The sequence below is a fragment of the Gorilla gorilla genome, chromosome 11, assembly GCF_029281585.2.
Source record: "Gorilla gorilla gorilla isolate KB3781 chromosome 11, NHGRI_mGorGor1-v2.1_pri, whole genome shotgun sequence".
NCBI classification, from domain to species: Eukaryota; Metazoa; Chordata; class Mammalia; order Primates; family Hominidae; genus Gorilla; species Gorilla gorilla.
Window position 1 is genome coordinate 71,572,728 of NC_073235.2, and position 26,780 is coordinate 71,599,507.

At 39.8% G+C, this 26,780-nt stretch overlaps 2 protein-coding genes across 4 annotated transcripts in view; one reads left to right on the forward strand and one right to left on the reverse strand.

Moving 5' to 3' along the window:
* ABCB11 (ATP binding cassette subfamily B member 11) overlaps nt 1-8,537 on the reverse strand; it is a 162,560-nt gene extending 154,023 nt beyond the window's left edge. The window contains exons 1-2 of the mRNA XM_019022771.4: nt 8,175-8,537; nt 7,546-7,610 (exon numbers count right to left, since the gene is read on the reverse strand). The gene's annotated coding sequence lies outside the window, so the exon portion shown is untranslated. The remainder of the gene's footprint in view (nt 1-7,545; nt 7,611-8,174) is intronic.
* DHRS9 (dehydrogenase/reductase 9) overlaps nt 1-26,570 on the forward strand; it is a 28,843-nt gene extending 2,273 nt beyond the window's left edge. Inside the window, exons 1-5 of one of the 3 annotated variants that reach the window (XM_019021658.3) lie at nt 39-303; nt 11,971-12,342; nt 13,784-14,042; nt 22,215-22,378; nt 25,947-26,570. In XM_019021658.3, the coding sequence (XP_018877203.1) occupies nt 12,030-12,342; nt 13,784-14,042; nt 22,215-22,378; nt 25,947-26,170 (960 nt within the window). In that variant the 5' untranslated portion in view covers nt 39-303; nt 11,971-12,029 and the 3' untranslated portion in view covers nt 26,171-26,570. Of the gene's footprint in view, nt 1-38; nt 304-11,453; nt 11,602-11,970; nt 12,343-13,783; nt 14,043-22,214; nt 22,379-25,946 lie in introns of those variants that run through there. The other 2 variants (XM_063694968.1, XM_055379125.1) reach the window with 2 other exon arrangements.
* Nucleotides 26,571-26,780: the final 210 nt, after the last annotated feature.

Below are 26,780 nucleotides of genomic sequence, written 5' to 3' on the forward strand. Positions count from 1 at the left end.
TTATACTGCTGATTCCTTTTGAAACATGCGACCTACAGCTTCTTGGCTTTTATGAGCTATTCAAGAGATATTTAGTCATCACGTTGTGTCACAATGGGAGTGACTCACAGAGCAAGGAGAGAACCTGAGGATTCCTCACACATGTAGTACTCAGAGCTCTACGGAAACCCAGGCACCTCGACCTCAAGAGGATCAGCCTGGCCAGGGTGGCACAACTCTTCCTTCCCCGTGCACAGCAGGAAAGCTGCCATCAGCTGAGCAAGTCCACCAACAGTTTCTGTGTCCCACTTCATCTTTAATAAGGTAACTGATGACAGTTTTGTCATTTATTCTTTTATTTATCAAGTCAATCTAAACTTTCTTTGATTTTCCTCACTCTTGCAGAATGAATCGGTGGTCTTTCAAGCTGTGGTCAATGTTGCTACTTCTTTTAATGTAACACATTAGAACCCAGTGATGGGAGCTGGGTCCATCTCACCATAGAAATGACCTTCAGTGTGACCTGGGATCTTGCCTTGAACTCCTCCAGGACTCTCTTTGAATGTCCTTTAGCACCCTAGTGTCCCAATTCAATTCATATTTTATTTTCTCTGTGCCTTCTTGACACTATCTGTGAATCTTATGATTAATTGGAAACTGGAGGGGGAAGTCTCCAAAAAGCACAGGATTCTTAGATGAGTTTCTTACTGAAGCAGCAGATTCTCTGTCAACTGCAGGTCTGATCTGTTTGTCTGTCTGCTTTATCAATATTATCAGATGTAAGTTTACATGAATACACACACATATATACTAAACTGAGGGGAAAAATGCCTTGTAGGTCATAAAAAAACAGGGAAATTCCCAACAATTCATATTTGATCCCTGGATCCAGGGGTGGCAGCAATAAGCCTGCTTTAGATGTTTACTCCCCATTTTATAATCCGGTGGTTTGGTTTTTCAAATGATGATATGGCTCCTTTCGCAATGACTTGATGTTTAGGAGGTGTGCTTCAATAAATACATTTTAAAATCAACAGTCAAGTTAGAGTTGTACAAATGGCTCTGAAATATCCCACTACACTCTTAGACCAAGGGCACAGATTGTGCTTCTGTACTATTTATCCTAGTATCCCTCGGCATATATTAACTGCTCTAAAAAAAATGTCCTTGGCTACACGCTGCATCAAATCAAAGTTAAATGTTATACCACCTTTCTATTCGATTTTTAATATTCAAAGAGGGTGCTCAGATTTTAGAACAAATTTCAATGTTTAAGTACACACAAAAAAATCATTAACTCATATATTTCAAGGGTAGGAAATGGGAACTGGTGTTAAAACTCTTCTAACAAATGTCACTGTCTTAAGGGACAGTGTTAAAAAACTCATACCTGGCCGGGCGCGGTGGCTCATGCCTGTAATCCCAGCACTTTGGAAGGCCGAGGCCAGCGGATCACAAGGTCAGGAGATCCAGACCAACCTGGCTAACACGGTGAAACCTGGTCTCTACAAAAAATACAAAAAATTAGCTAGGCGTGGCGGCGTGTGCCTGTAGTCCCAGCTACTTGGGAGGCTGAGGCAGGAGAATGGTGTGAACCTGGGAGGTGGAGCTTGCAGTGAGCTGAGATCGCGCCACTGCACTCCAGCCTGGGCGACAGAGCGAGGCTCCATCTCAAAAAAACAAAAAATACAAAAAAAACAAAAAAAACCTCAGACCTTTTCTTCTGCTCAAAGGTCATTGTGGCTGAAATATACTGAAGTTTTAAACACACTTTTGGAATCTATACATATGTTCTATGTTCTAAGCTTTCCTTAAAGCCTTGTGACTACAAATGATAACTGTATACAACATATAATCTTTCCCAGATAGCAATTGTTATGCAGTGACCATAAATAAAGTAATCATAGCTTTAACAATAATTCTTAACCTGCTAATACTGTCAGGAAACATTGTCAAAATAATAAACCTAGGAGGGACTTGGGATAATTAATGAATAGTTAGGGATGTGATGGTGAATTATAATTTAAACGTTTTGAAGGAAGGCAAAAGAAAATCAGAGATGCTTTTATCCTTAGAACTAAAAATGCAAAATGTAAATCCAGCAGATCTTCCCTATTTGAGGCAGTTGGTACACCTCTGCTAGGAGGGAGGGAAGCTACATCCTGAGGAGGCTGTCTGAGCGAATCTGTAGTGGAAGTACACACGAACTCCATGCCTCGCTGTCCCAGTACCCAAAGCACAGTCTGGCTGCCAAAGATTACCTCCTGCCCTCAGGGAAGCAGGAATCAAGGGCAAATGTAACTAAACAGAGGAGGAGCTTCTTCATCCATTGAGTAAGGGAACTTACCCTCCCATGACGATAAATACCAACTCAACTATATCATCAGCAGCATAATAATTATTATAATTGTTATTTCAGGCAGACTCTCAAAAAAGCATTCGTTGCTTAATGCAAGCACATTTAATGTAGGGTCCCTTGGTGCCATTAAAAAAATTTTTTTTTCAGATTTCTGGGTGGACCATTTGAACACATTTTTCACAGAAACATAATTTTTTAGTTTACATCAATAGGTTCCAGTGTTCATTTTTTTTTTAAAGTGTGGAAGAAATCTCTAAAAGCCACCTGGGTTTTTTTTTTTTAAAACAAAACAAAACAAAAACCAGTTTTTTTTTACTTCAATGAAAAGGAAAAAATGAAAAAGGGATGTTGTGTTAAGTCAACCGGGTTTACAATATTCAAATATACAAGAGGCATACATGTTCAGTGGCTTTCAGTATTCAGAAAGCCGTGCAAGAGAACTCCAAAAAGAGAATACTTTAGAAAATCATTGCTCAATGTTTTCTATTTGATGTATTTTGGTAAACAACATAGTTGTTGATTCAACTTGGGCCACAATTGCAACACATTGGAAGTAAATAAAGATTCTACAAACTCCTGACAGTGTGGTTGACTAGCTTTGGTATCGCTTTCTAAAAGGAAACACTTCATGAAGTTATGCGGAAATAAAATCAACTGGTCTGGGAGGAACTATCTAGAAAGAACTCTACATTGCTTATAAAAAGTATACCTCACAATAATATTGAGATATTTTCTGTTCTTTTTTTTAAACTGTGTCATTTATTTTTAAGAAACAGAGGAAGGTGAATAAGAGAAGTGAAATTAAATAATCCTATTTTAACTTTTTTACTAGGAAAACAAACTCAGGAAGAAAAAGTTAAGAAAAGCAGAAGTGATCAAGGAGAGCGCTCGAGTTGCAATATTTTCCTTTGGCTGCTGACAGGCAGTTACTATAAAGCATTGTGCATGGTGTATGAAAGACAAAACCAGTTCTCCTTTCTTGGTTTCTTTTGAATCTTTGTGATATGGTAGAGAACGTTTGATAAAGTGTTCCTGTGCCTGCTGTCGACTGATAATGTGTTCATCTCTTTGCAATTCTTTCTTCTCTTTCACACAGTTTAGAGTTCAGAGAGTTTTAGTTCTGGTCACTCTCTGGCAAGTGACCATAGTTATGACCTCTACTCTACACCAGAAATATCTTGACAATTACATGAGATAAATATGACATAAACACTTCCCAAAACTTTGTAATGTTATCGAAATTGGAAGTGTGAATATTATGTATTATTATAATTGCTATCATCCTTTTGCCCCAGCAATTCAGAGGTCTCAAAGATTAATCCAATTATCACTAGAACTCTGGAGCTACAGTGGAGACTTCCTTCTTTCCTTCCTTTTTCCCTTCTTTGCTGTACAACATTTACTAAACATCAACATAATGCCAAGTATCATACAAGGAACTGGTAATGTAGAGAAGTATATGCAGAGCCCAGAGTTGAGTGGGAATACAGACTGCAGTGGTAGAACAGAATGGTCTGGGTATCAGTCCCGGAATTGCCACTACAACTGTAGCTGGAGACAATTAAACAGAGCTTCTCAATGTGTTTCCTCCTCTACACAGTGAAGATAATTTTGTCGTAAGGTGTAAATAAGATAAATATTTATAGATCCTAGGAAAGGGCCTACAACATGTTAGGCACTCAATGAACCATAGCAGTTATTATCATTCCTCCCTGACTTGGTCAACCAGGAACTTGAGAATCATAGATTTGCTAGGAGGATATTTTGAATTCTGTACGGTCAGTTGGCCACCCACCAAAGGGTACCCCCAGAGGAGCTGGGGGTCAACAGCATGGGGTAAACCTTGAGGGAGGGAACAGATGGGAGGTGATTGGATGAAGAGATTTGGGTGAGGACACAGAGCCAAACCATATCAGCCTCTTATCCTCCTGATGACAAAAAGACATTTTAAAATATTTATATAGAGGGAAATTAATGCTTGCAGCAGCAGGATATGAGTAATTTTTATAAGTAACCCAATTTTTCCATTGAGGCCATTAATAAAAGAAACTCATCAATGTGATACTACCAAGGAACCAATGACTAAGTTTCCAGAAAAGTAGTTCTAGTGCTATGATATTCTGGACTCCCAACACTAGGAAGTTCTAGAACAGTGGTTCTCAACTGGGGGATATTTTGTCCTCCAGGGGACATTTGGCATTATCTGGAGACATTTTTGGTTTTCACAACTTGGGGAGGGGTGCTACTGCTGACTAGAGAGTAGAGGCCAGGGATGCTACTAAACATGCTAAATGCACAGGACTGACCCCACAACAAATAATTACCTGGCCCAAAATAGCAAAATTACTCAGGTAGAGGAATCAATGCCTAAATATGAGCAATACATAGAGCAGACTGCCTCATAAAGTGAAAGTGATTCACCCTGCCATGAAGATAACAAAGTTCTTACTGTAATGGCAGACATTAGGTCACTTCACCCAGTACTCTCCAAGGTAGATGTTGTATTTCTACTTTACAGGTAGGGAAATGGAGGCTAAGAAAAGCTAATTTGTCCAAGGGCCCTCTGATGATAGCGAAACTGGGATGGAACCTCTGCCTGCTTGCTTATGAGGTCTGGGCTCCTAACTACTGCTCTACTGCCTCGAGCCAAGAGATTTACGCCCTATTAAGCAATTTGTTGTGCGATAAATTGGAAGACACAGCAGATAAGCAAAGAACTCAAGCAACCAGGTCAGTTCCTGGAGTTTCTGAATTGTTGGGACCAAGGGGCCGTGCAGAGGTAACCACAGCTGGCGTAGTGTGGTTGAGGTAGCCCTATTAGCCTTTTAGTTGCTGTTACTCATTTATTTCTCAGTGGTCAATGAACCAATTGGCCATCGATCAGCTTTGTGTATAGGTCATGTTCCCATGGCTCTGACCCAGGTTGCTGCTCAGAGTTGGCATCGTGGCTAAAGTATTACTAGAGGTCAAAGATATGTGTGTGTTTGTGGTTGATTTAGTCGAGTGATCTAGAGGAATCTGAACCTTAGAGACTGAAGAAGAACCAGCATTTCTGGGCAATAATACTTGAGGTAAGGAGAGTGTAGCAAAACTCTAGGTTAGCATTGGCAGTCCCTAGGATTCAGACTGTAGGCCTAAATGACCCTCAGTCCAGAGCTGTACCTAATGAGGACAACACATTTTAATGTGAGTCCATTCTTAACAGCAAAATTTCCTCTTTGCTTGTCACCAGGGAAAAATGGGTTTGCATAGAAAAGGTGGAGATTGAGGGGGAAGCAGAATGGACAAGGAGTAAAGAGGGAATCCAACTACTTAGATTTGAGCTTTTGTTCTCATTTGGTAGTTGTAGAGGTGAGCTTACCAAAGCATAGATGACAGGCAATGTGGTATACAAGTTACTACACTCCAAAATTCTGGGGTTCTTACTTATTTTGTGCATGACATCCAAAGCAGCCTAATAAAATCTTTTCACAGAAAAAAAAAAAGCTTTACTTTCCTTTGCCAAATTTTTAACTTTTTATTCTGAAATAATTTCAGAATTATTGAAAAATTTAGAGACTAGGGCAACCCAGATTCCTCAAATATTAACATTTTACCACATCTGCCTTCTCATTCCTCTCTATATACATAGGTGCATGTGTGGTTTTAATGTTTATTTATATACATATCATTATTATTTTCTTAACTGTTTGAGAGTAAGTTGAAGACATGATGCTCCTTACTCTTTAAATACTTCAGTGTGTATTTCCTAAAAAGCAGGCCATGTTCTACATCATCACAGTATAATTATCAAAATTGGGAAATTAATATTAATGCAATACTATTTATCAAATTTTAAGATCTTATTCAAATTTCACTTGCTGGCCTAATAATGTTCTTTCTGAAAAAAGAAAAAAAAATTTTGATCCAGGATCACATATTGCATTTGGTTGTTGTATCTCGTTGGTCTCCTTTGATCTGAAATGGTCCTCAGTATTTCTTTTACTTCATGACTTTGATGTTTTTGAAGAGTACAGCCATATATTTAGAAGCACTGGAAGATCTTTCCCCATGCATAATTAGCTTTGGATGCTCCACAGAAGAGCTGTTGTGTCCTTCCCTGTGTGCCATCTCAGGGGGCATGCGATGTTGGTTTGTTCCATAACTAGTGATGTGAATCCTTATCACTTGGTTAAGGTGGTATCCGTCAGATTTCTCCACTATAAAATTACCATTATTTTCTCTTTAATTTGAAAGCATATGACAGGGAGATTCCTTGAGATTCTATAATGACTGTCTGTCATCCGAATTTGTCCCACTAGTTTTAGCATCCATTGATCATTCCTGCCTGAAACCATTGTTGCTATGTCAGTTGCCAAATGGTGATATTCTAATTCCATCATTCTTCTGACACTTATTAGATGGCATATTAATTCTAAGGAAAACTTTTCCATTTATCCTTATTTATTGATTGATTTACTTCAGAATGGATTCATGAATTCATATCTTATTTAATGAGTTATTATCCATTATCACTATTGGCTTTGATGCTCAAATTGTCTCTTACTTCGCCAGTGGGAGCCCCTTCCAGCTGACATCTATGTACTAGTGATGTATCTCCAGCATTCGTTGAGCACTTACTTACTTGTAGCATAAGATGCTCCAGGCTTATTTTGTACATTCACCTCCAAGCTCAGCCCTGATGTTAGCTTTTCCAAAGAACATGAACACAATGTTTAGAAATTGGTATCTGAGCCCTTGGTATGTTCATTGCTGTTGGAGTGTCATTGTTTCTAGCTCATCAGGTAGATCTAGAAAGTTACCTATCCATTTCTATATTTACTGACTCATATTAAAAACCAGGAGTTCATACTGATTCTTCCAACTATAATCCCACTCCACAGGGTTCATTCCAGCCTCTCCTTTTTCATATTTGCTACTCCTCCTTCTGACAGTGTGAAGCCTGGCTTCCATCATCCACAACTTAGTTACAGTTGACCCTTAAACAACACAGGGATTGGGGCGCCAGTGCCCCATTCAGTCGAAAATTCATGTATAACTTTTGACTCCCTCAAAACTTAACTCACGGCCTACTGTTGAGCAGAAGCCTTACCAAAAACATCGTCAATTAACACATATTTTGTATATGTATTATATACTGTACTCTTATAAACTAGAGAAAAGCAAATATTATTAAGAAAAGCATAAGGAAGATAAAATATACTTACTGTTTTTTAAGTGGAAGTGGATCATCATAATGGTCTTCACCCTTACCATCTTCATGTTGAGTAGGCTGAGGAGGAAAAAAGAAGAGAGGTTGGTCTTATTGTTTCAGGGGTGGCAGAGGCTGAAGAAAATAAGACATAAGTGGATCCAGGCAGTTTGGATCCAATATGGGATCCAACAGCCCACGTTGTTCAGATGTCAGCTGTGCTTATTTTCTCAATCAAATAATTTGAAATATTAGGGTTGTCTGTTTTCTAGTTCTGGTGGAGGCATGGATTTTATGTGATTCTATTTGTTCTTCTCTTTGAATTGTACATAGTTTTTGGAGCACGTCCTAGAAAATTTGGATTGACATGACTGTCACTACTACAGCTACCTCAGAAGTGAGAATAACTTTTTTAACACTTGAAGTGAAATACATAGTATTACAAAAGAAAACTACCGTATTGAAATACGTCCAAATATTTATAAGTTTATTTTATTAACATGGTGGCAGGAACAATAACCACCATAATTTTGAAGTAGTAATCAGCATTAATCATATTTTGAGATAATTCCAACAAATGCAATGTAACATGAAAATATTTATTATTTCTATTGGTAACAAAATCACAGGCAATACAAATACTACCGTGGTTTGTTGTTTCTTCCGTAATTGAAGATTGTGCTAAACTTCAATTACAGTTTAGGAAAAAAAAAAAAGATGGGATCTTTTTCCCATCCAAATGTAGAAACCCCTGAATTCTATCCACAGACTCTCTCAAAGTTCTAATGGCACCCCTTTGTCTGAGAAGCTTTCATAGATGCCCAAATCATCCATCCAACTGAATTCAATCCCTTAGGGGCTGGTAACCCAGTTTCATGCACAGGAACAGAACATAGCCTCCTTGTGGCTTCCCTTCCCCCATTCCCTCATCTACTTTCCCCTCTGGGACCTTGTGTCAGTTATTATACTATAACAGAGGAGGAGGTTATGAGGGGAGATGACTCTGTAGCCACAACTATTTCAGATGTCAGATGTTGCTTTTGGCCAGTGGACTTTTATCCCTGCCTCTCAGCAATCATGGACAAGGTGTGAAGTGTCGACCTTATCAACTCAGCTTGTCAGCTTGGACACTTCTCAGCCCAGCCCAGAGTGGAGTGCTCCAGTCCCCAGAGCCCCTCATCTGTCTCCTATAGTGGAAGACACAGCACTCTAGTCCCAGTGACCTTGGCAAATCACTTTGTTGCTTTGAGCCAGTTTCTAAGGCAAATAATATGCTCTCTCTAACTCAAAACGCTATTGAGAGAACAAAATGAGACCTGTGTGTGAAAGCACAGCATAGAGTGCCTTACTAATGTATGACATTATTTTACTGTGACTCCCTCGTGCATGCCCTGGTAAAAATGACAACACAAAAACTTCCAACTCTCTGCTCTAGAGAACATAAAACCCCACAAATATTTGTCTTCTTCAAATAATTCCCCTGGGAGTTTAGACTGCAACGAAAGCTGCAGAATCCATTCAGAAAATATATTAAACATTTCGCCTTTCGGTGATTATTTACTGAAGCCAGATTTGAGCAAAACGCTATATTAGCTGAATTTGTAGATACAAAATTTCCTTAAAAGGTTTAAACATGTAATTTTGCAAGAGTTAGTTATACCACTTCCTCTCCCATAATTACACATTTATAATGTATTTGAGAATGGGAAATCTTGCTACGTGGACATTGATTTGCAACAAATTATAACTCTTACACAGAAGAGAGTTGGAAAAACTATACCAAATTATTAAGCCGTGGTAATCTAAAAAGTTGACTACTTCAGAAACAGCTGTAGCTATACCACAAGAATCAAGTAGGTTCTCCAAACTTAACATATTTTTATATTCCTCTGACTTAATTTTTATCAACTGACTTTTTTTTTTTTTTTTTTTTGTGACAGAGTCTTGCACTGTCGCCAGGGCTGGAGTGCAATGGCATGATCTTGGCTCACTACAACCTCCACCTTCTGGGTTCACGATTCTCCTGCCTGATTCTCCAGCCTTAGCCTCCTGAGTAGCTGGGATTACAGGCACCCGCCACCACACCCAGCTAATTTTTTGTATTTTTAGTAGAGATGGGGTTTCACTATGTTGGCCAGACTGGTCTCAAACTCCAGACCTTGTGATCTGCCCGCCTCTGCCTCCCAAAGTGCTGGGATTACAGGAGTGAGCCACCAGGCCCGGCTGAACTGACAATTCTTTTATCATTTTTTTTTTCTTTAGCTATAGATCTTGTGGGGGAAGAAAGATAAAAGCAGAGCCCGAAATTTTCTTGAGAAGTGAAGAAGACATTACACTGATTTTTTTTTAATCTGAAATAGTCTGTTTCTCAAACAGCAGTAAAAATAGTGTGTGTGTGTCTGTGTGTGTGGTGTTTAAAATTCTGTGTGTATGTTTATATTTCTTGATCTAGAAAGAAAACTTTACAAATACAGAAGAAAATGGGGAAAATGCACTAAAATATTGAATCAAGTGTTATAATCATTACTATCTTCATTTTTTCCTATGTTTTTTCTTGAGGATAAATTACTTTCACAAGCAGAAAAAAGTAAATGATTTTTGAAAAGGATTCAAAGGAAAAATTAGGAAATAATTGTAAGAAAATAAAGTCCAGGCTGGGCGTGGTGGCTCATGCCTGTAATCCCCGCACTTTGGGAGGCCGAGGCAGGTGGATCACCTGAGCTCAGGAGTTCAAGACAAGCCTGGCCAACATGGAGAAACCCCGCCTCTACTAAAAATACAAAAATTAGCCGGGTGCTTGTAATGGTGGCAGGTGCTTGTAATCCCAGCTACTCAGGAGGCTGAGGCATGAAAATCTCTTGAACCCAGGAGGTGGAGGTTGCAATGAGCCGAGATCGCACCACTGCACTCCAGCCTGGGCGACAAGAGCGAAATTCCATCTCAAAAAAAGAAAGAAAGAAAGAAAGAAAATAAAGTCCAAAGTCTATAAACTCGCTTGGCCTCTCAGTTCCTTTTTGAACTCAGTGTCCAGGAACAGCCATGATTCCAAAAGCATCCACAAGTTCTGAACTTCAACTCAGGGCCTATTGATCGTCCTCTGTGAGGCATTTTAAAGCCCCTCTTGAGTCTCAGGGTGGGTCAAGATTAAGGGCAAAGATATTGCGTGGACACAGGAGGAAGCTTTTTGGGTCATGGAGGAAGAAAATAAGGTCTTTCCCACATGTGGTTCTCTCTTTAGCCCCTCTCCCTTCCACAGGCTCAGAGAGCCAACACAGACCTGCTCCTCTGTGGGGAGGGAGCTGATGATCTCATTCTCTTGGGCTGCTCCATCACTGAGTGTGGAGCGCTGGGCCCATGGTACTCAGACCTGAGGCAGCTGGCCATACAGCTTTGGCACCCAGGCATAACCCTCAGGTTCTTGTTCACTTCCTCTTTCTGGATGGCTTGCTTTTCTCTGGCACCAGTACCCCATGGTAAGAGTAATATATGCTGAGGGGAAACGCAGATGCAGGCTTCTGAAGAAAAAGGAAAGAAAGCCCTCTACCTGCCTGATTTTAGGCCCTAGGCTACCTCTAGCCCTGACAAAATTAATTTTCCAAGTAGTTCTGCTGCACATATGGTCAAAGCTTCCATTTTACAGCATACATCTGCTTGGCTTTATCCTTTGTCCATGTGATTTTTTTCTCACAGGAGACTGGTGTTCACAGAAGACAGAATTTGGGGATGTGGGAGTCTGGTTTGGGACATGGTGCATTGGCCAGCATTTCCCTCTCAGTCACTTCCCATTTGTCTTGCCCTTTCTTGGTGACCTCACTTGCTGCCTCCCACTTTAATACTCATCTGCATTGGGGTGTAATGATCTCAGAGTTGGGTTGAAGATTGACATTAACCCATTTAAAATAAGAAAATGGAAGCCAAGTTGGGAATATCTTCTTAGTGGCAACAAAAAACGCTCTTCTTCTCCTGACAGTTTGAAGATAATTGGGAGTCTGACAGAACAATTAAAATTGAATTATTGTTTCTAATAGATTTTAAGCCCATTCTGCAGTGGAATTTCATGAACTAGCAAGAGGTAAGATTTTACTGTGAGGGTCTGTCTTCCTGATAGACACGTTCACTCCTGAGATTAATACCGTCACTCCACATAGCTCCAACTGGCCGTGGCAACTCAATGGCTTGTGTCAATTTTGCCATGGCTCCCCTCTCCCTCTCTTCCATTTAATTTCTCTGAATACTACTTGGTTAGTTTTTGCATTACTTTAGAGGAACAATTTATCATTTAGATGGCCGTCTTCCCCACAAACAACCAAATAAGAGTTATTGTTTCTTTAACTTTCTATTTATCCACACAAATGCATTAAAATATCTCAAATTCATCAGTCCTGGGTTATAATGCCTTGTAGTTCTAATTTGAATTTTCTTTTTCACTTTGAACACTCAGGACACCATCTTCTTGTATTATACAAGAAAGGAGTGTACCTATCACACACAGGGGGAAAAATGCTCTTTTGGGTGCTAGGCCTCCTAATCCTCTGTGGTTTTCTGTGGACTCGTAAAGGAAAACTAAAGATTGAAGACATCACCGATAAGTACATTTTTATCACTGGATGTGACTCGGGCTTTGGAAACTTGGCAGCCAGAACTTTTGATAAAAAGGGATTTCATGTAATCGCTGCCTGTCTGACTGAATCAGGATCAACAGCTTTAAAGGCAGAAACCTCAGAGAGACTTCGTACTGTGCTTCTGGATGTGACCGACCCAGAGAATGTCAAGAGGACTGCCCAGTGGGTGAAGAACCAAGTTGGGGAAAAAGGTGAGAGACATGGAAGTGGGTAGGATGGGACAGGGATAGGGGATAGGGAGGTAACCAAAGCTAAATAAAATGTGCTCAAGTTTTATATGGCCTTTTGAGAAAATGTTTCCTAAATACCAGCTATGTACTTCTCTAATCTTAGGATAGCTTCTGAGTAGTTCCAAGTACAGGCTGTCTGTGTGCATGAGAAACACAGCCCAGAAGACCCTTGGGCCTAAGTCTCAGTGGGTGAATTTAGGGCTGAGATGAAAGTATTGACTTTCCATGGTCTTCTCCTGTAAAGGGCTATTCTCCCCTGCCCCATATACAGCAAAGGAATTTAGACTAAAAGGTACAGGAGAATATGGGGGCAATTCCCAAATTGCCATCTGGATACCTGGCACCCACTTCTCCCTGCAAAATGATTCTAGAGCTCACACATTTTCAATGGGCAAGGTTGAAAATGGCCTGAGAATTTGAGTATGAGTGTCTTACATAGTTAAGGTAGAGTAGTGAGCCTTTGGATGTCCATTCTGCAATAGATTCTGCTATGGTGACTGTATTCTGAACTAGAAGAATTTTTATTGGCTTTGAATGAAGTGTGAAACATTCTCATGGATTAAGATGTTAGGATTCACAAAGGAAAAAACAAATGTTTGCGATTTTTTTTCTAGTACCTCTTGATCATGTAGCTGAGACTCTGAAGCTCAAAAGCAAGGATTTGATAAGGCTTCGATTTTTAACACTTGAATTCCAACACCTTTAAAAATACTAAATGTTTCCCATTTTAAACAAGCCAAGTGAATGACTGAATTCTTAACCAAAAATAAATGTGAAGTAGATTGATATCACTCTTTGTCCATACAGAACATTATATAAATATTCTCTGGCCTTACTATCTAGCAAGGCAGGAAAAATAGATCAATTTGTTCTCACTCATAGGTGGGAATTGAACAATGAGAACACATGGACACAGGAAGGGGAACATCACACACCGGGGCCTGTTGTGGGGTGGGGGGAGGGGGGAGGGATAGCATTAGGAGATATATCTAACGTTAAATGACGTGTTAATGGGTGCAGCACACCAACATGGCACATGTATACATATGTAACAAACTGCATGTTGTGCACATGTACCCTAAAACTTAAAGTATAATAAGAAAAAGAAAAATAGATCAATTTACTCTACATCTGAGATTAAAAAGCAGAAAGACTCACACACAGAGTTTCAGTATTTGACATTCAGAACCAGAAATAGAGTAACAGTGAGAACTTCAACTATTTCAGTTTAGCCTCCCACCCTCTCTGCTATCACTTCCCAAAACTGCGAAGTATTTCAGAGTAGGAAAATGACTTCAAGGAGGAAATGGCACCATTGTGCAAAGCAGGGGCTGTATTTTCATCAAAGGTGGCAAATAAGTTACTATCTTACCACACCTCTTTTCCTTCCTCTCTGTTCTAGGTCTCTGGGGTCTGATCAATAATGCTGGTGTTCCCGGCGTGCTGGCTCCCACTGACTGGCTGACACTAGAGGACTACAGAGAACCTATTGAAGTGAACCTGTTTGGACTCATCAGTGTGACACTAAATATGCTTCCTTTGGTCAAGAAAGCTCAAGGGAGAGTTATTAATGTCTCCAGTGTTGGAGGTCGCCTTGCAATCGTTGGAGGGGGCTATACTCCATCCAAATATGCAGTGGAAGGTTTCAATGACAGCTTAAGGTAAATCAAATTAATCAACTTATTAGGAAACAATAGCTGCAAACATTTACTGAATGCTTATGTACAAGACATCCTATTTAGTACCTTTCAAAAAGTCTACCATATTTATCTCTAATTTTTGTGGGTACGTAGTAGGTATATATATTTATGGTTATATGAGATATTTTGATACAAGTATACAATGCATAGTAATTACATCAAGGTAAGTGGAGTATCCATCACCTCAAGCATTTATCCTTTCTTTGTGTTACAAAAAATCCAATTATACTCTTTTAGTTATTTTTAAATCTATGATAAATTGTTGACTGTTGTCACCCTGTTGTGCTATCAAATACTAGATCTTATTCATTCCATCTAGTTATATTTCTATATTTCTGTACCCCCTAACCATTCCCTCTCACCCCCACGACCCTCTCAAGCATCTAGTAACTATCTCTCTACTTTCTGTCTCCATGAGTTTGTTTTAATTTTTAGCTCTCACAAATAAGTGAGAACATGGGAACTTCGTTTTTCTGTGCCTGGCTCATTTTACTTAACATAATGACCACCAGTTCCATCCACGTTGTTGCAAATGACAGGATCTCATTCTTTTGTATGGCTCAATAGTACTCCATTGTATATATATACTGCATTTTCCTTATTCATTTTTCTGTTGATGGACATTTAGGTTGCTTCCAAATTTTAGCTGTTATGAACAGTGCTACAATGAACATGATAGTGTAGATATCTCTTTGATATGTTTATTTCCTTTCTTTTGGGTATATACCCAGCAGAGGTATTGCTGGATCATATGGTAGCTCAATTTTTAGTTTTTTGAGAAACCTCCAAACTGTTTTCCATAGTGGTTGTACTAATTTACATTCCCACCAATAGTGTACGAGGATTCCCTTTTCTCACATCATCACCAGCATTTGTTATTGCCTGTCTTTTGTACATATGCCATTTTAACTGGGGTAAGGTAATATTTCGTTGTACTTTTGATTTGCATTTTTCTGATGATCAATGATGTTGAGCACCTTTCATATACCTATTTTCCACTTGTATGTCTTTTCAGAAATATCTACTCAGATCTTTTGCCCATTTTAAATTGGATTATTAGACTTTTCCCCATAGAGTTAAGTTCCTTATATATTCTGATTTTTAATTCCTTGTCAGATGGGTAGCTTTCAAATATTTTCTCCCATTCCATGTGTTGTCTTTTCACTTTTTTGATTTTTTCCTTTGCTGTGCAGAAGCTTTTCAAATTGATGTGATCCCATTTGTCCATTTTTGCTTTAGTTACCTGTGTTTGTGGCATATTACTCAAGAAATCTTTGCCCAGCTAATTGTCCTGGAGAGTTTCTCTAATGTTTTCTTGTAGTAGTTTCATAGTTTGAGGTCTTAGATTTAAGTCTTTAATCCATTTTGATATGATTTTTGTATATGGTAAGAGATAAGGGTGTAGTTTCATTCTTCTGCATGTGGACATCCAGTTTTCCTAGCATCATTTATTGAAAAGACTATCCTTTCCCCAATACATGTTCTTGACACCTTTGTCAAAAATGAATCATTGTAGATGTATGGATTTGTTTCTGGGTTCTCTGTCCTGTTCCATTGGTCTATGTGTCCATTTTTATACCAGTACCATGCTGTTTTGTTTACTATAGCTTTGTAGAAAATTTGAAGTCATGTAATGTGATTCCTCCAGTTTTGTTGTTTTTGTCCAGGGTGCCTTTGGCTACTCTGGGTCTTTTGTGTTTCTATATAAATTTTAGGATTGTTTTTTCTATTTCTGTAAAGAATGTCATTGGTATTTTGATAGGAATTGCATTGAATCTATAGATTGCTATCGGTATTGTGCACATTTTAATAATACTGATTCTTCCAATCCATGAACATGGAATACCTTTCCACTTTTTGTATCCTCTTCAATTTCTTTTATCAATGTTTTATAGTTTTTATTGCAGAGAGCTCTAATTTCTTTAAGTTAACTCCTAGGCATTTTATTTTATTTTTAACTATTGCAAATGGAATTACTTCCTTGATTTCTTTTTTGGATTGTTTGCTGTTGGCATACAGAAATTGTTTGCTGTTGGCAATAGAAATCTTTTTTGGATTGTTTGCTGTTAGCTACTGATTTTTGTAGGTTGATTTCGTATCCTGCAACTTTACTGAATTTATTTGTTCTAATAGTTTTTATGTGTGTGGAGTCTTCAGGTTTTTCCAAATATAAGATCATATCATCTGCAAACAAGGATAATTTGACTTCTTCCTTTCCAAATTGGGTTGGAGCTCCATTGTATGTTATTTGTTTTTGAGGAATCTCCAAACAAATATTGCTGCTTTTAAGATCCTTTGTTTATACTTGACCTTTGGGAGCTTGATTAATAAATGCCTTGAGGTAGTCTTCTTTGGGTTAAATCTGCTTAGTGTTCTATAACTTTCTTGTGCTTGGATATTGGTGTCTTCCTCTAGGTTTGGAAAGTTCTCTGTTGAATGAACTTTCTACCCCATCTCTCTCTCTCTCTCTACCTCCTCTATAAAGCCAGTAACTCAGATTTGCCCTTTTGAGGCTATTTTTTAGATTCTGTAGCTATGCCTCATTCTTTTTTTTTTTCTTTTTTCTCCTCTGTGTGTTTTCAAATAGCCTGTCTTCAAGCTTACTAATTTTTTTATTTTGCTTGATCAATTCTGCTGGTAAGAGACTGACTCATTCTTTATTATGTGAATTGCATTTTTCATCTCCAGGATTCCTGCTTGATTCTTTTTAATTATTCGTCTCGTTGTCAAATTTATCTGATAGGATTCTGAATTCCTTCTTTGTGTTATCTTGAATTTCACTGAGTTTTCTCAAAACAGCTATTTTGAATTCTCTGTCTGAAAGGTCTCATGTCTCTGTCTCACCAGGATTGGTCTCTTGTGTCTTATTTCGTTCATTTGGTGAGGTCATATTTTTCTGGGTGGTCTTGATGCTTGTGGATTTTTTTTTTATGTCTGTGCATTGAAGAGTTAGGTATTTATTGCAGTCTTCACAGTCTGGGCTTGTTTGTACTCATCCTTCTGGGGAAGTCTTTCCAGGTATTTGAAGGGACTTGGCTGTTGTGATCTAACTTTTTAGTTCCTGAAGCCATATCTTCATTAGGGGGCACCCCAAGCCCAGTAAGACTGTGCCTCTTGTAGTCTCATAGAGGTACCACCTTGATGGTCTTGGATAAGATCCAGAAGAATTATCTGGTTTACCACGAAAAGACTCTTGTTCTCTTCCCTTACTTTCTCCCAAACAAGTGGAGCTTCTGTCTATATACTGAGCTGCCTAGAGGTGGTGGAAGAGTGACACAAGCACTCCTGACCACCATCATTGGGACTGCACTGAGTCAGACCCAAGGCCCTCTGTAACACTGCCTGGCTACTGCCTATGTTTACTCAAAGCCCTGAGGCTCTACAATTAGCAGGTGGTGAAGCCAGCCAATAAGACTTGTGTCCTTCCCTTCGGGGTGGCAAGTTCTCCCTACCCTTGGGTGAGGTGTCCAGAGATGCCATGTGGAAGCCAGGGGCTGAAGTCAGAAACCTTAGGAATCTACCTGGTACTCTATTCTACTGTGGTTGAGCCAGCATCCAAACCACAATACAAAGTCTTTCCCACTTTTCCCTCCCCTTTTCACAAGGAGAGGAGTCTCTCACCTTAGCTACCACCACCTCAGGCCTGCGGGAAGTATTGCCTGGCTATGACCAATGTTTACTCAAAGCCCAAGGGCTCTTTAATCAGCTTGTGGTGAATGTTGTTAGGGTTGAGACTCTCATTTCAGGGCACTGGGCTCCCCTCTGGCCCAGGATAGGTTGAGAAATGCCATCTAAGAGCCAAGGCCTGGAATTGGAGACACTAAGTGCCCACTTGGTGCTCTACCCCATTGTAGTCAAACCAAGCTGGCACCTAAGCTGCAAGACAACATCTCCTTTACTCTTCCGTCTCCTTTTCTGAAGCACAAGGAGTCTCCCCCTATAGCCATCATAGCTGGGAATGTCCTAGGTCACACCTGAGGCCAGCATGTCTCTGAGTCTCACCCAAGGCCCATGGTGAGTACCTTGGATATTGCTCCTGATTTTTCAGGGCCCAAGGGCTGTTTAGTCAGCAGGTAATGAATTTTGCTAGGACTAATTTCTTCCCTTCAAGGCAGTGGGTTTCCTTCTGGCTCAGGACAAGTCTAGAAATGTTGTCCAGGAGGTAGGGCCTGGAATACGGGCCTCAGGACTCTACCTGGTGCCCTATCCTACTGTGGCCAAGCTGTTATCCAAGTCACAAGACAAAGTCCTCTTTATTCTCCCCTTACCTCTCCTTAAGCAAAGGGAAGGAGTCTCTCCAAGAGCTGTGGGCTGTGCTGTCTGGGGCTGGGGGAGGGGTAGCACAAGCACTCTCCTGGCTGCCCAAGCTGGCATCTTACTAGGTTGCTTGCCCCCCAAGTCCACTGTCTCCAAGCACAGCACCAGGACTTGCCCAGGAATTGCAATCCTTGTGACCTGGACTGCCTTTGAAGTTTATTTAGAACCCCACAGCACGTTAGCCCACACTGTTGAGGCTTGCTGGCACTCAGGTTCCAACTACTGAAATGGGCAATTCCTCCTCCGGCTAGGGCTGGTTTGAATGCTCCCTCTATGGGTGCTGGCTGAGTTCTGCCTGGTGTTGCTTTCCACTGTGACAGGGCAGCACTGAGTTCCAATGCAAAGTCCCACAATCACTGTGCTCTCCCTCCCACCCCAAGTACGCAGACTCTGCCTCCATGCCACACAGTTGCTGCTGGTCTATGGAGGAGGAGTAGCATCAACAATTCAAGACTGTCTTTCCTACCCTCTTCAGGGCCTCTTTCAGTGATATGAAGTTAAAGTGATATAAAGTTAGGGACTGTGATCACTCATCCGATTTTTGGTTTTATGAAGGTTTTTTTGCGTGAATAGTTGTTTAATTTGGTGTTCCTGTGGGGAGGATGATCAATGAAGGCTTCTATTTGGCCATCCTGCTCCACCTCTACCCTATTTAGTACTTTAAGTTATTCCCAGTGTATAGATGATGCCACTAAAACTAAAAGAGTTTAATTAATTTGCACAAGGTCGCCCAGCTGGTAAGTGGCAGAACTGAGATTTGAACCCAAGTTTAACTCCTTTTTACTTTTTGCCTTAATACATGATGCTCAGAGTGGCAGCGAATTTATATTCAACTGGTCAGTTTGTCAGATATTTAGGGAATCATATAGAGAGGCTAGATCAGAATAGGCTTCTCCATTGGTTTACTGTCAGTTGCAGACACAACAGTACCATGCTATTTAAACCTTCAGTAGAAAACCATTAGTTCTTAAATAGCTTCTCCAAGCATGCTGTCCAAGCTTTATAGCTTCATTCTGTGGGAGAGACTGGGGGAAGTGTGCTTAATCCATCTTACCTGGAACCAGAACTTATCACCATCAGTTCAAATCCCCTAAAGTACAAGTGATTCTTTCAGTCAAGATTCTGGCAGGAAATGGTGGCACATTAAAACTGGGTAAAAGGCACAGAGTATGCTTAAAGGACTTATAAACATGTGTGAGGTATCTACTGAAATCTCAAAGGATAGAATCTAGGGGCTAATGACAGTAGGGGTATTTCTCTTCAGAGGACTGAAGGGACAAGGAGACAGGGCAGTTTCCAGAACCTGGAGACGCAGAGGCTGTTGTCTTCAGTTAAGGGATAAAAATAACCAGTGTTGACACCACAGGAGGATAACTACTCTGACCCCCTCACCTCTTTCCTGATCCCCCACTGGCACTTTCAATAGACTGAACTCAACAGAAGCCAGAGTATACTTAGTGCAGGTAAGATTCCCAGGATATGGTGCAGACAGAGGGTGGGGGAAAGGACTACAGAAGCAAGCGGAAGATATTCAGCTGAGTGGTGCCACAATAGGCAAGTGAGAAGACAAAGTTAGTTATAGGTTTTCCTTTGATTCATCCATTTATTTATTTGACTATTATTTGTTGAAGGCATATGTTGGAGTTTATGATCTATACCATGGACCTAGGTTTAGTTTACTAATAAAAGGTTAAAATTACTCCACTGAAATTAATAAAGATAGAGCAACTTCATTTTGCCATTTGATCAGGTTGCCAAGTTTGATTCTCCTAGGAAATAAGCACAAAAATATTGGAACAATTCTTCCAAAAAACTAATGTGCATTTGAATCACCTGGGGATCTTTTCAAAATGCAGATTTTGATTAAGTGGATCTGGAGAGGGGCCTGAGACCCTGCATTTCTAACAAGCTCCAGGTGCTGCCCATGGTTCAGGGATCACACTTTGAGTAGCAAGGTCATAAAAAACCTCCATTGGTCTCTTTGGTTGACCTTTGGTTCCACTCTACAACCAGCAGTATCATAATAAAATTGTAGTACATGTAATTAGAGATTTACTCACTTTTAAAAAAGATTTCAACTGAAGGGTTTGTGAGCTTTGCCATGCAGGTATGCCATGCCTAATAGTAATCAATAAAGAGTATTTTTCTTAAATGAATCATGGAACTAGTATTTTAAATGGTATTATGTAGGTGCACCACAATCCAGTTTCAGCGTCACAATTTCTATATATAGGAGTGTTTAGGGGCAGCAGTCCATTTGAGAGAGGGTTGGGGCTCCTTAAAGCTGTATTTTCCCAGCATGCATACTGATTTAATATGGTTTTTACTTACCTGGTAAGCTTAGTTGGAGGGCGTAAGGCCACTTGTCCCTAGTACGTTATTTTTATGAGTGGGTGGGGAGAAAAGTCTTCCGAAATAGCCTCTTGGCACTGCTACTTCCACAATCTAGAGGAAACTGGGCAACAGGTGAATAAAACAAAAGTAAGTTGGGAAATAATCTTTTTTAATTTTAGTACAAGTCACATACCTTTCGGAATATTTCAAGGTCAAGCTAACTTGCATTTTTAGTAAAATATATTTCAAACTTTACAATAATAACGTTGCTAGAAAGCAGAACCTAAGAAAAAATAAATTACATTTTAAGTCCACTAATAGAGCTTTTAAAAAATCTTATGGTGAAGAGTTCTATAAAACGAATAAATACTTCCTTATATTATATATTCCTGGTAGGAAAATAAATCAAATTTAGGAAATGACTATTCATATACTGGTTTGCTGTACAGGTGGTCCCTGACTTGCAATGTTAAACATGACTTTTCAACTTTACAATGGTGTGAAAGTGAGATGCATGCGTTATAAACTTTTCTTGGAATTTGGAGTTTTGATCTTTTACCAGCAGCAATATGTACAATACTCTCTCGCGATGCTGTGCAGTGGCAGTAAACCCCAGCTCCCCATCAGCTGTTGCAATCACAGGGCAAAGAACTGCTATGCTGCAGGGCACTGTGTGGCCAGATGATTTTGCCCCACTGTGGGCCAATGTAAGTGTCCTGAGGACGTTTAATGTAGGCTAGGCTAAGCCATGATGTTTGAGAGGTTAGGTATGTTAAATGCATTTTTTGACATAGGATATTTTCAACTTACAATGAGTTTATCAGGATGTGACCCCACCTGAAGTCAAGGAACATCTGTATATTGGTTTGCTTTAAAGAAAGGGGCACCATGATTCCTGTAAAACCTTGATGCCTAGGGAATGAGTAGGCTTTTAGTTTTCTGCTGCAGCATGATATAAAATAAAATAAAATAAAATAAAATAAAATAAAATAAAACTTGCTCAACAGCATAGGGAGCAGGTTAGTCACATCAGGGATTATTGTATTGTGTCCTTCAGCACATCCTCATTTGTGCTGCAATATCCTTATGTTGCTAGAATGGAGGTGAACTTGTCCATTCAGGCTATCATTAGTTCATTTCACCATAAGGTGGTTTAAGTACTGATAAGAAACCTGTTCATAACCTGAATGTCCACTTAGTCAATGATGAGAGCGTGGAGAACACTCTAGGAAGAACAACAGTGGACTGGGGGTGGTGTCCACCCAGATCCCTTTCCTGTCCTGCCGTTAACTAGTCCTCACTTCATCACTCTGAACCTGTTTCCTCACTTGCAAAATGAAAGGGAGAGAGAATAAGATATTTCTTTCAAATGCACCCAAATCTGTGATTCCATGAAAAGATTCGTGAGAAAATAGTCACTCAAATAGCAAATATTTTCTAAACAAACCCGGATTAAACATCTTCAATGGGTTCTTTTCACAGACGGGACATGAAAGCTTTTGGTGTGCACGTCTCATGCATTGAACCAGGATTGTTCAAAACAAACTTGGCAGATCCAGTAAAGGTAATTGAAAAAAAACTCGCCATTTGGGAGCAGCTGTCTCCAGACATCAAACAACAATATGGAGAAGGCTACATTGAAAAAAGTGAGTTTCTGGGCGGTGCCAACGTCCTCTAGAATTCTTTGTCCTGAACAGCATGAAGGAGATTCAAATACAGATGAAATAACAAGGTTCTGAGTAATACCCCAATAAGGATCTTAACCATGGATCAGGGATCTCCTATTAATTTCACTGTCATCTCTTGCTTCTGTTTATAAACATTTACTGAGCAATTACAAACTGCCAAGTTATCTGCTAAGTGTCTTATGAATTATATTATTTACTCCTCAAAAACTATTAGAGTAACGAGCAGAGGCTTGAGAAAGTGAAATGTCCTGCTCAAGATTACACAACACCTCCTAGTCATGCCTGGACCTGAGCCCAGGAAGGCAACTCGAGCCACGGTCTTCACCTTTGCCATACCTCCTCTTTTCCTCAAGCACCAGCTGTACACTTGGCATTAAGGATTTATGGTGGTTACAAAAGATGGAAAAGGTTCAGCCTCTGACCTTTAACTAGTTTACAATCTAGTTGACAACAAGAAGTAACCAAGCGAGAATGTAAAACAATGAAACAATGTAGCACACAATAAAATTAATCCTTTACTTCTTAGGTGTAATCTAACAGCCCAGAAGTGGTGCTAGATGGTGTGGTTTCTAATTCCCCAGGGAATTTAGACCAGGAAAAGAGCATTGCTGGTTAAGCCCTAATGGGGCAGGTCAGGTTTGAATAAGAGGAAAGGACAGGAAATAATTACTTGGGTGGAAACTTTCTGGAGCAGGAACACATGGAGGAGAAGATGGAAGACACCAGGAGCCTTCCTGGTCAAGAGATTGAGTCAGAGATGGGAGAATAATAATAAAGATGACATAATGACGACTAACAAATAGTAAATATTTACTATGTACTTGTCACCATTCTAAGTGCTTTACATGGACACTCATTTAAAATCCCCCAAAAAACTCTATTATCGTCTTCATTTTATAGAAATAGAGGCATAGAGAAGTAACTTACAAAATAGTACCACCAGTAAGTGGAAGAGCTAGATTTGGACCCAGGCAGCCTGACCCTGCCATTTATGCTTGGCCATGGCACTGTAATGTGAACAAGGCATTAAGGACTTGGTTACACTCCTGTTATCAGGCCTTCCCCTCCGCCACAAACTTCTTGGGTCAGTTAAAGTTTACTTGATAATCCTCAAGTACTCACTGACCTCCTGCTTTGAGTTGAGCAGGGTTCCACCTAACTATGGGTAGTTCTTTCCCTCCAAACTGTGCTCAGGCCTCTTGATCAGTGGACTTGGTAAGACTGTCAACTGTGGCAAGGTTCATGGTCAGGAGTTTTCAAGGCAGAGCCAAAAGCCAAGTCAGACCCCCCTGGAGAGGTTTTTAAAATGACTGACTCCTCCAACCACCATTACCCCAAACACACACACACACACACACACATGCACACACATTATCTATATATCAACTGAAATGTCTGGTCTTACAAACATCTTAGTGCTGACATGTCACTATAGGTTTAGAGACACTGCCATCAAATACTCTACTTTTCAGTTCCTGACTCTGAAGGTTCTATGTAGGTTCCGCCTAAGATGGAACTTAATACTTCAGAAACAAAACCCCTCATTTAAAAGAGCTTTCTCTGTTTGATATTGATACTGATACTTTTTAAATGCCTTTGAATATATCACTGACTTCCATCTCCAATTATTTTTGGCTTGGTTCCTGGTTCATGTGTTCTGTCTCAGAAATACCAAAAGGCATTGAGCTCAGTTTTATACTGGTTGTTCTCACTAGAGTTTTCAAGTCAGGACTTGGAGATCAGCCAAAGTCACGGTCCCAAAGTAGACCACAAATTGAAGGTCATCTTTTCTTAATTTCCCGAGCTGGGATAGTAGGAGTTTAAAATAGCCACTAAGACTTATTAGGTTCTTTGAACAACTTGTGGCCAGTGGGACTTGAAGTTGAAAGAAAGATCTAACATCATAGACTTTCCCTTGAGAAGACACAGCTCAGGTATGGTTTAAAAATATGTGAGAATCATATGATAGCTCTACTTTTAATTTGGGGGGGAAATCTCTATGCCATTTTCCATAATGACTGTACTAATTTACATTCTCACCAACAGTATACAAGAGGTTTTCTCCATGCCCTTGTCAATACTTGTTATCTTTTGTCTTTTGATAGTAGCCATTCTAACAAATGTGAGGTGATATCTCATTGTGGTTTTAATTTGCATTTCCCTGATGATTAGTGGTGACAAACATTTTTTTCATATACCTGTTGGCCATTTGTATCTTCTTTTGAGAAAAGTCTGTTCAGATTCTCTTCCCATTTTTAATCAGGTTATTTCTTTTCTTGCTGTTGAGTTTCTTATATATTTTGGATATTAACTGTGCCTAAGATATAAAGTTAGCAAATATTTTTTCCCATTCTGTATGTTTTCTCTTCACTCTTTCAACTGTTTCCTTTGCTGTGCAGAAGCTTTTTAGTTGGATACAATCCCACTTATCTAGTTTTGCTGTTGTTTAGCTTTGTGTTTTTGGGGTCATATCCAAAGAAATCATTGCCCAGACCAATGTCAAGAAGTATTTCCTTTATGTTTTCTTCTAGTAGTTTTTTTTTTTTTTTTAATAGAGATGAGGTCACACTATGGTGCCCAGGATGGTCTTGAACTCCCTGGGATCAAGTGATCTTCCCACCTCAGCCTCCCAAAGTGCTGTAATTACAGGTGTGAGCCACCATGCCAGGCCTCTTTTGGCAGTTTTATAATTTCAGGTCTTATGTTTAAGTCTTCAATCCATTTTAAGTTGATTTTTTTATATGGTGTAAGATTCAGTTTCATTCTTCTTCATGTGGATATACTGTTTTCCCAATACCATGTATTGAAAAGACTGGGGTTTTAAACCACCACCAATCCCTTGTAAAAAACCTGCCTCTCTAAAGGCTCATTATTCAAACATCTCATTTGCATGAGAACTGGGATCCTTTTAGCTTCCTGAGTCAGTACATTTGGGGATGATTCTCTCTTTATTTACAGAGTATAGAAGCCTATACAAGTATACAAGTGCACACTCACATCCACACATGCATGCACATACATGCACAAGCATATGTGTAACCCACATTTCCTCTAGACACATAATCCCCTAAAACAAATTAGAAATCAAACATACAACTTTCTAGGCTTAGGGGCCTCATGGGCTTTAGGAAGTATCATTTCCTCATTGCTCTAAAGCACTGAGGGATCAAAGTTTGATCCCTGGACCAGCAGCATCAGCATCATCTGGAAATTTGTTAGAAATGCTCATTCTTGGGCCCCACCTCATACCTCAGTCAGAAACTCTGGAGGTGAAACCCAGAAACCTGGGTTTTAATGAGCTCTCTAGAAGAATCTGCTGCCCACCCAATCTTGAGAGCTGCTGGTCTAAAGAAAGCATTGCAGTATCATTTTCTGAGGAATAGTTAGTAAATCCTCAAAATGAGCCTCAATTATAATGGACAATTCAGAATAAATCCCCTTGTATCCATCCTCCCCTTTGCACCCTAGACTTCCACTCTGCTTTCCCCTTCTACCAAAGAGTAAATGTGCTTTTGTCTCTTTTTAGGTCTAGACAAACTGAAAGGCAATAAATCCTATGTGAACATGGACCTCTCTCCGGTGGTAGAGTGCATGGACCACGCTCTAACAAGTCTCTTCCCTAAGACTCATTATGCCGCTGGAAAAGATGCCAAAATTTTCTGGATACCTCTGTCTCACATGCCAGCAGCTTTGCAAGACTTTTTATTGTTGAAACAGAAAGCAGAGCTGGCTAATCCCAAGGCAGTGTGACTCAACTAACCACAAATGTCTCCTCCAGGCTATGAAATTGGCCGATCTCAAGAACACATCTCCTTTTCAACCCCATTCCTTACCTGCTCCAACCTGGACTCATTTAGATCATGCTTATTTGGATTACAAAAGGGAGTCCCACCATCGCTGGTGGTATCCCAGGGTCCCTGCTCAAGTTTTCTTTGAAAAGGAGGGCTGGAATGGTACATCACATAGGCAAGTCCTGCCCTGTATTTAGGCTTTGCCTGCTTGGTGTGATGTAAGGGAAATTGAAAGACTTGCCCATTCAAAATGATCTTCACCGTGGCCTGCCCCATGCTTATGGTCCCCAGCATTTACAGTAACTTGTGAATGTTAAGTATCATCTCTTATCTAAATATTAAAAGATAAGTCAAACATTTTCATGAGTAGATAGACATGTTCTGTTACCTTGCTGAGGATGACTCTGAAGGACCAAAGCTCAGTTCTGATAAGCTTTGAAAAGGACAGGAAAAGGGAGGGTGATCAAGCATTGTGTGACACTGGTATAAGCTAAGGGCAGCAGTAAAACACTAGATAGAACTGCAAACAGAAGGAAAGAAAAAGATAGGAAAAGGAATAAGAGGACTGC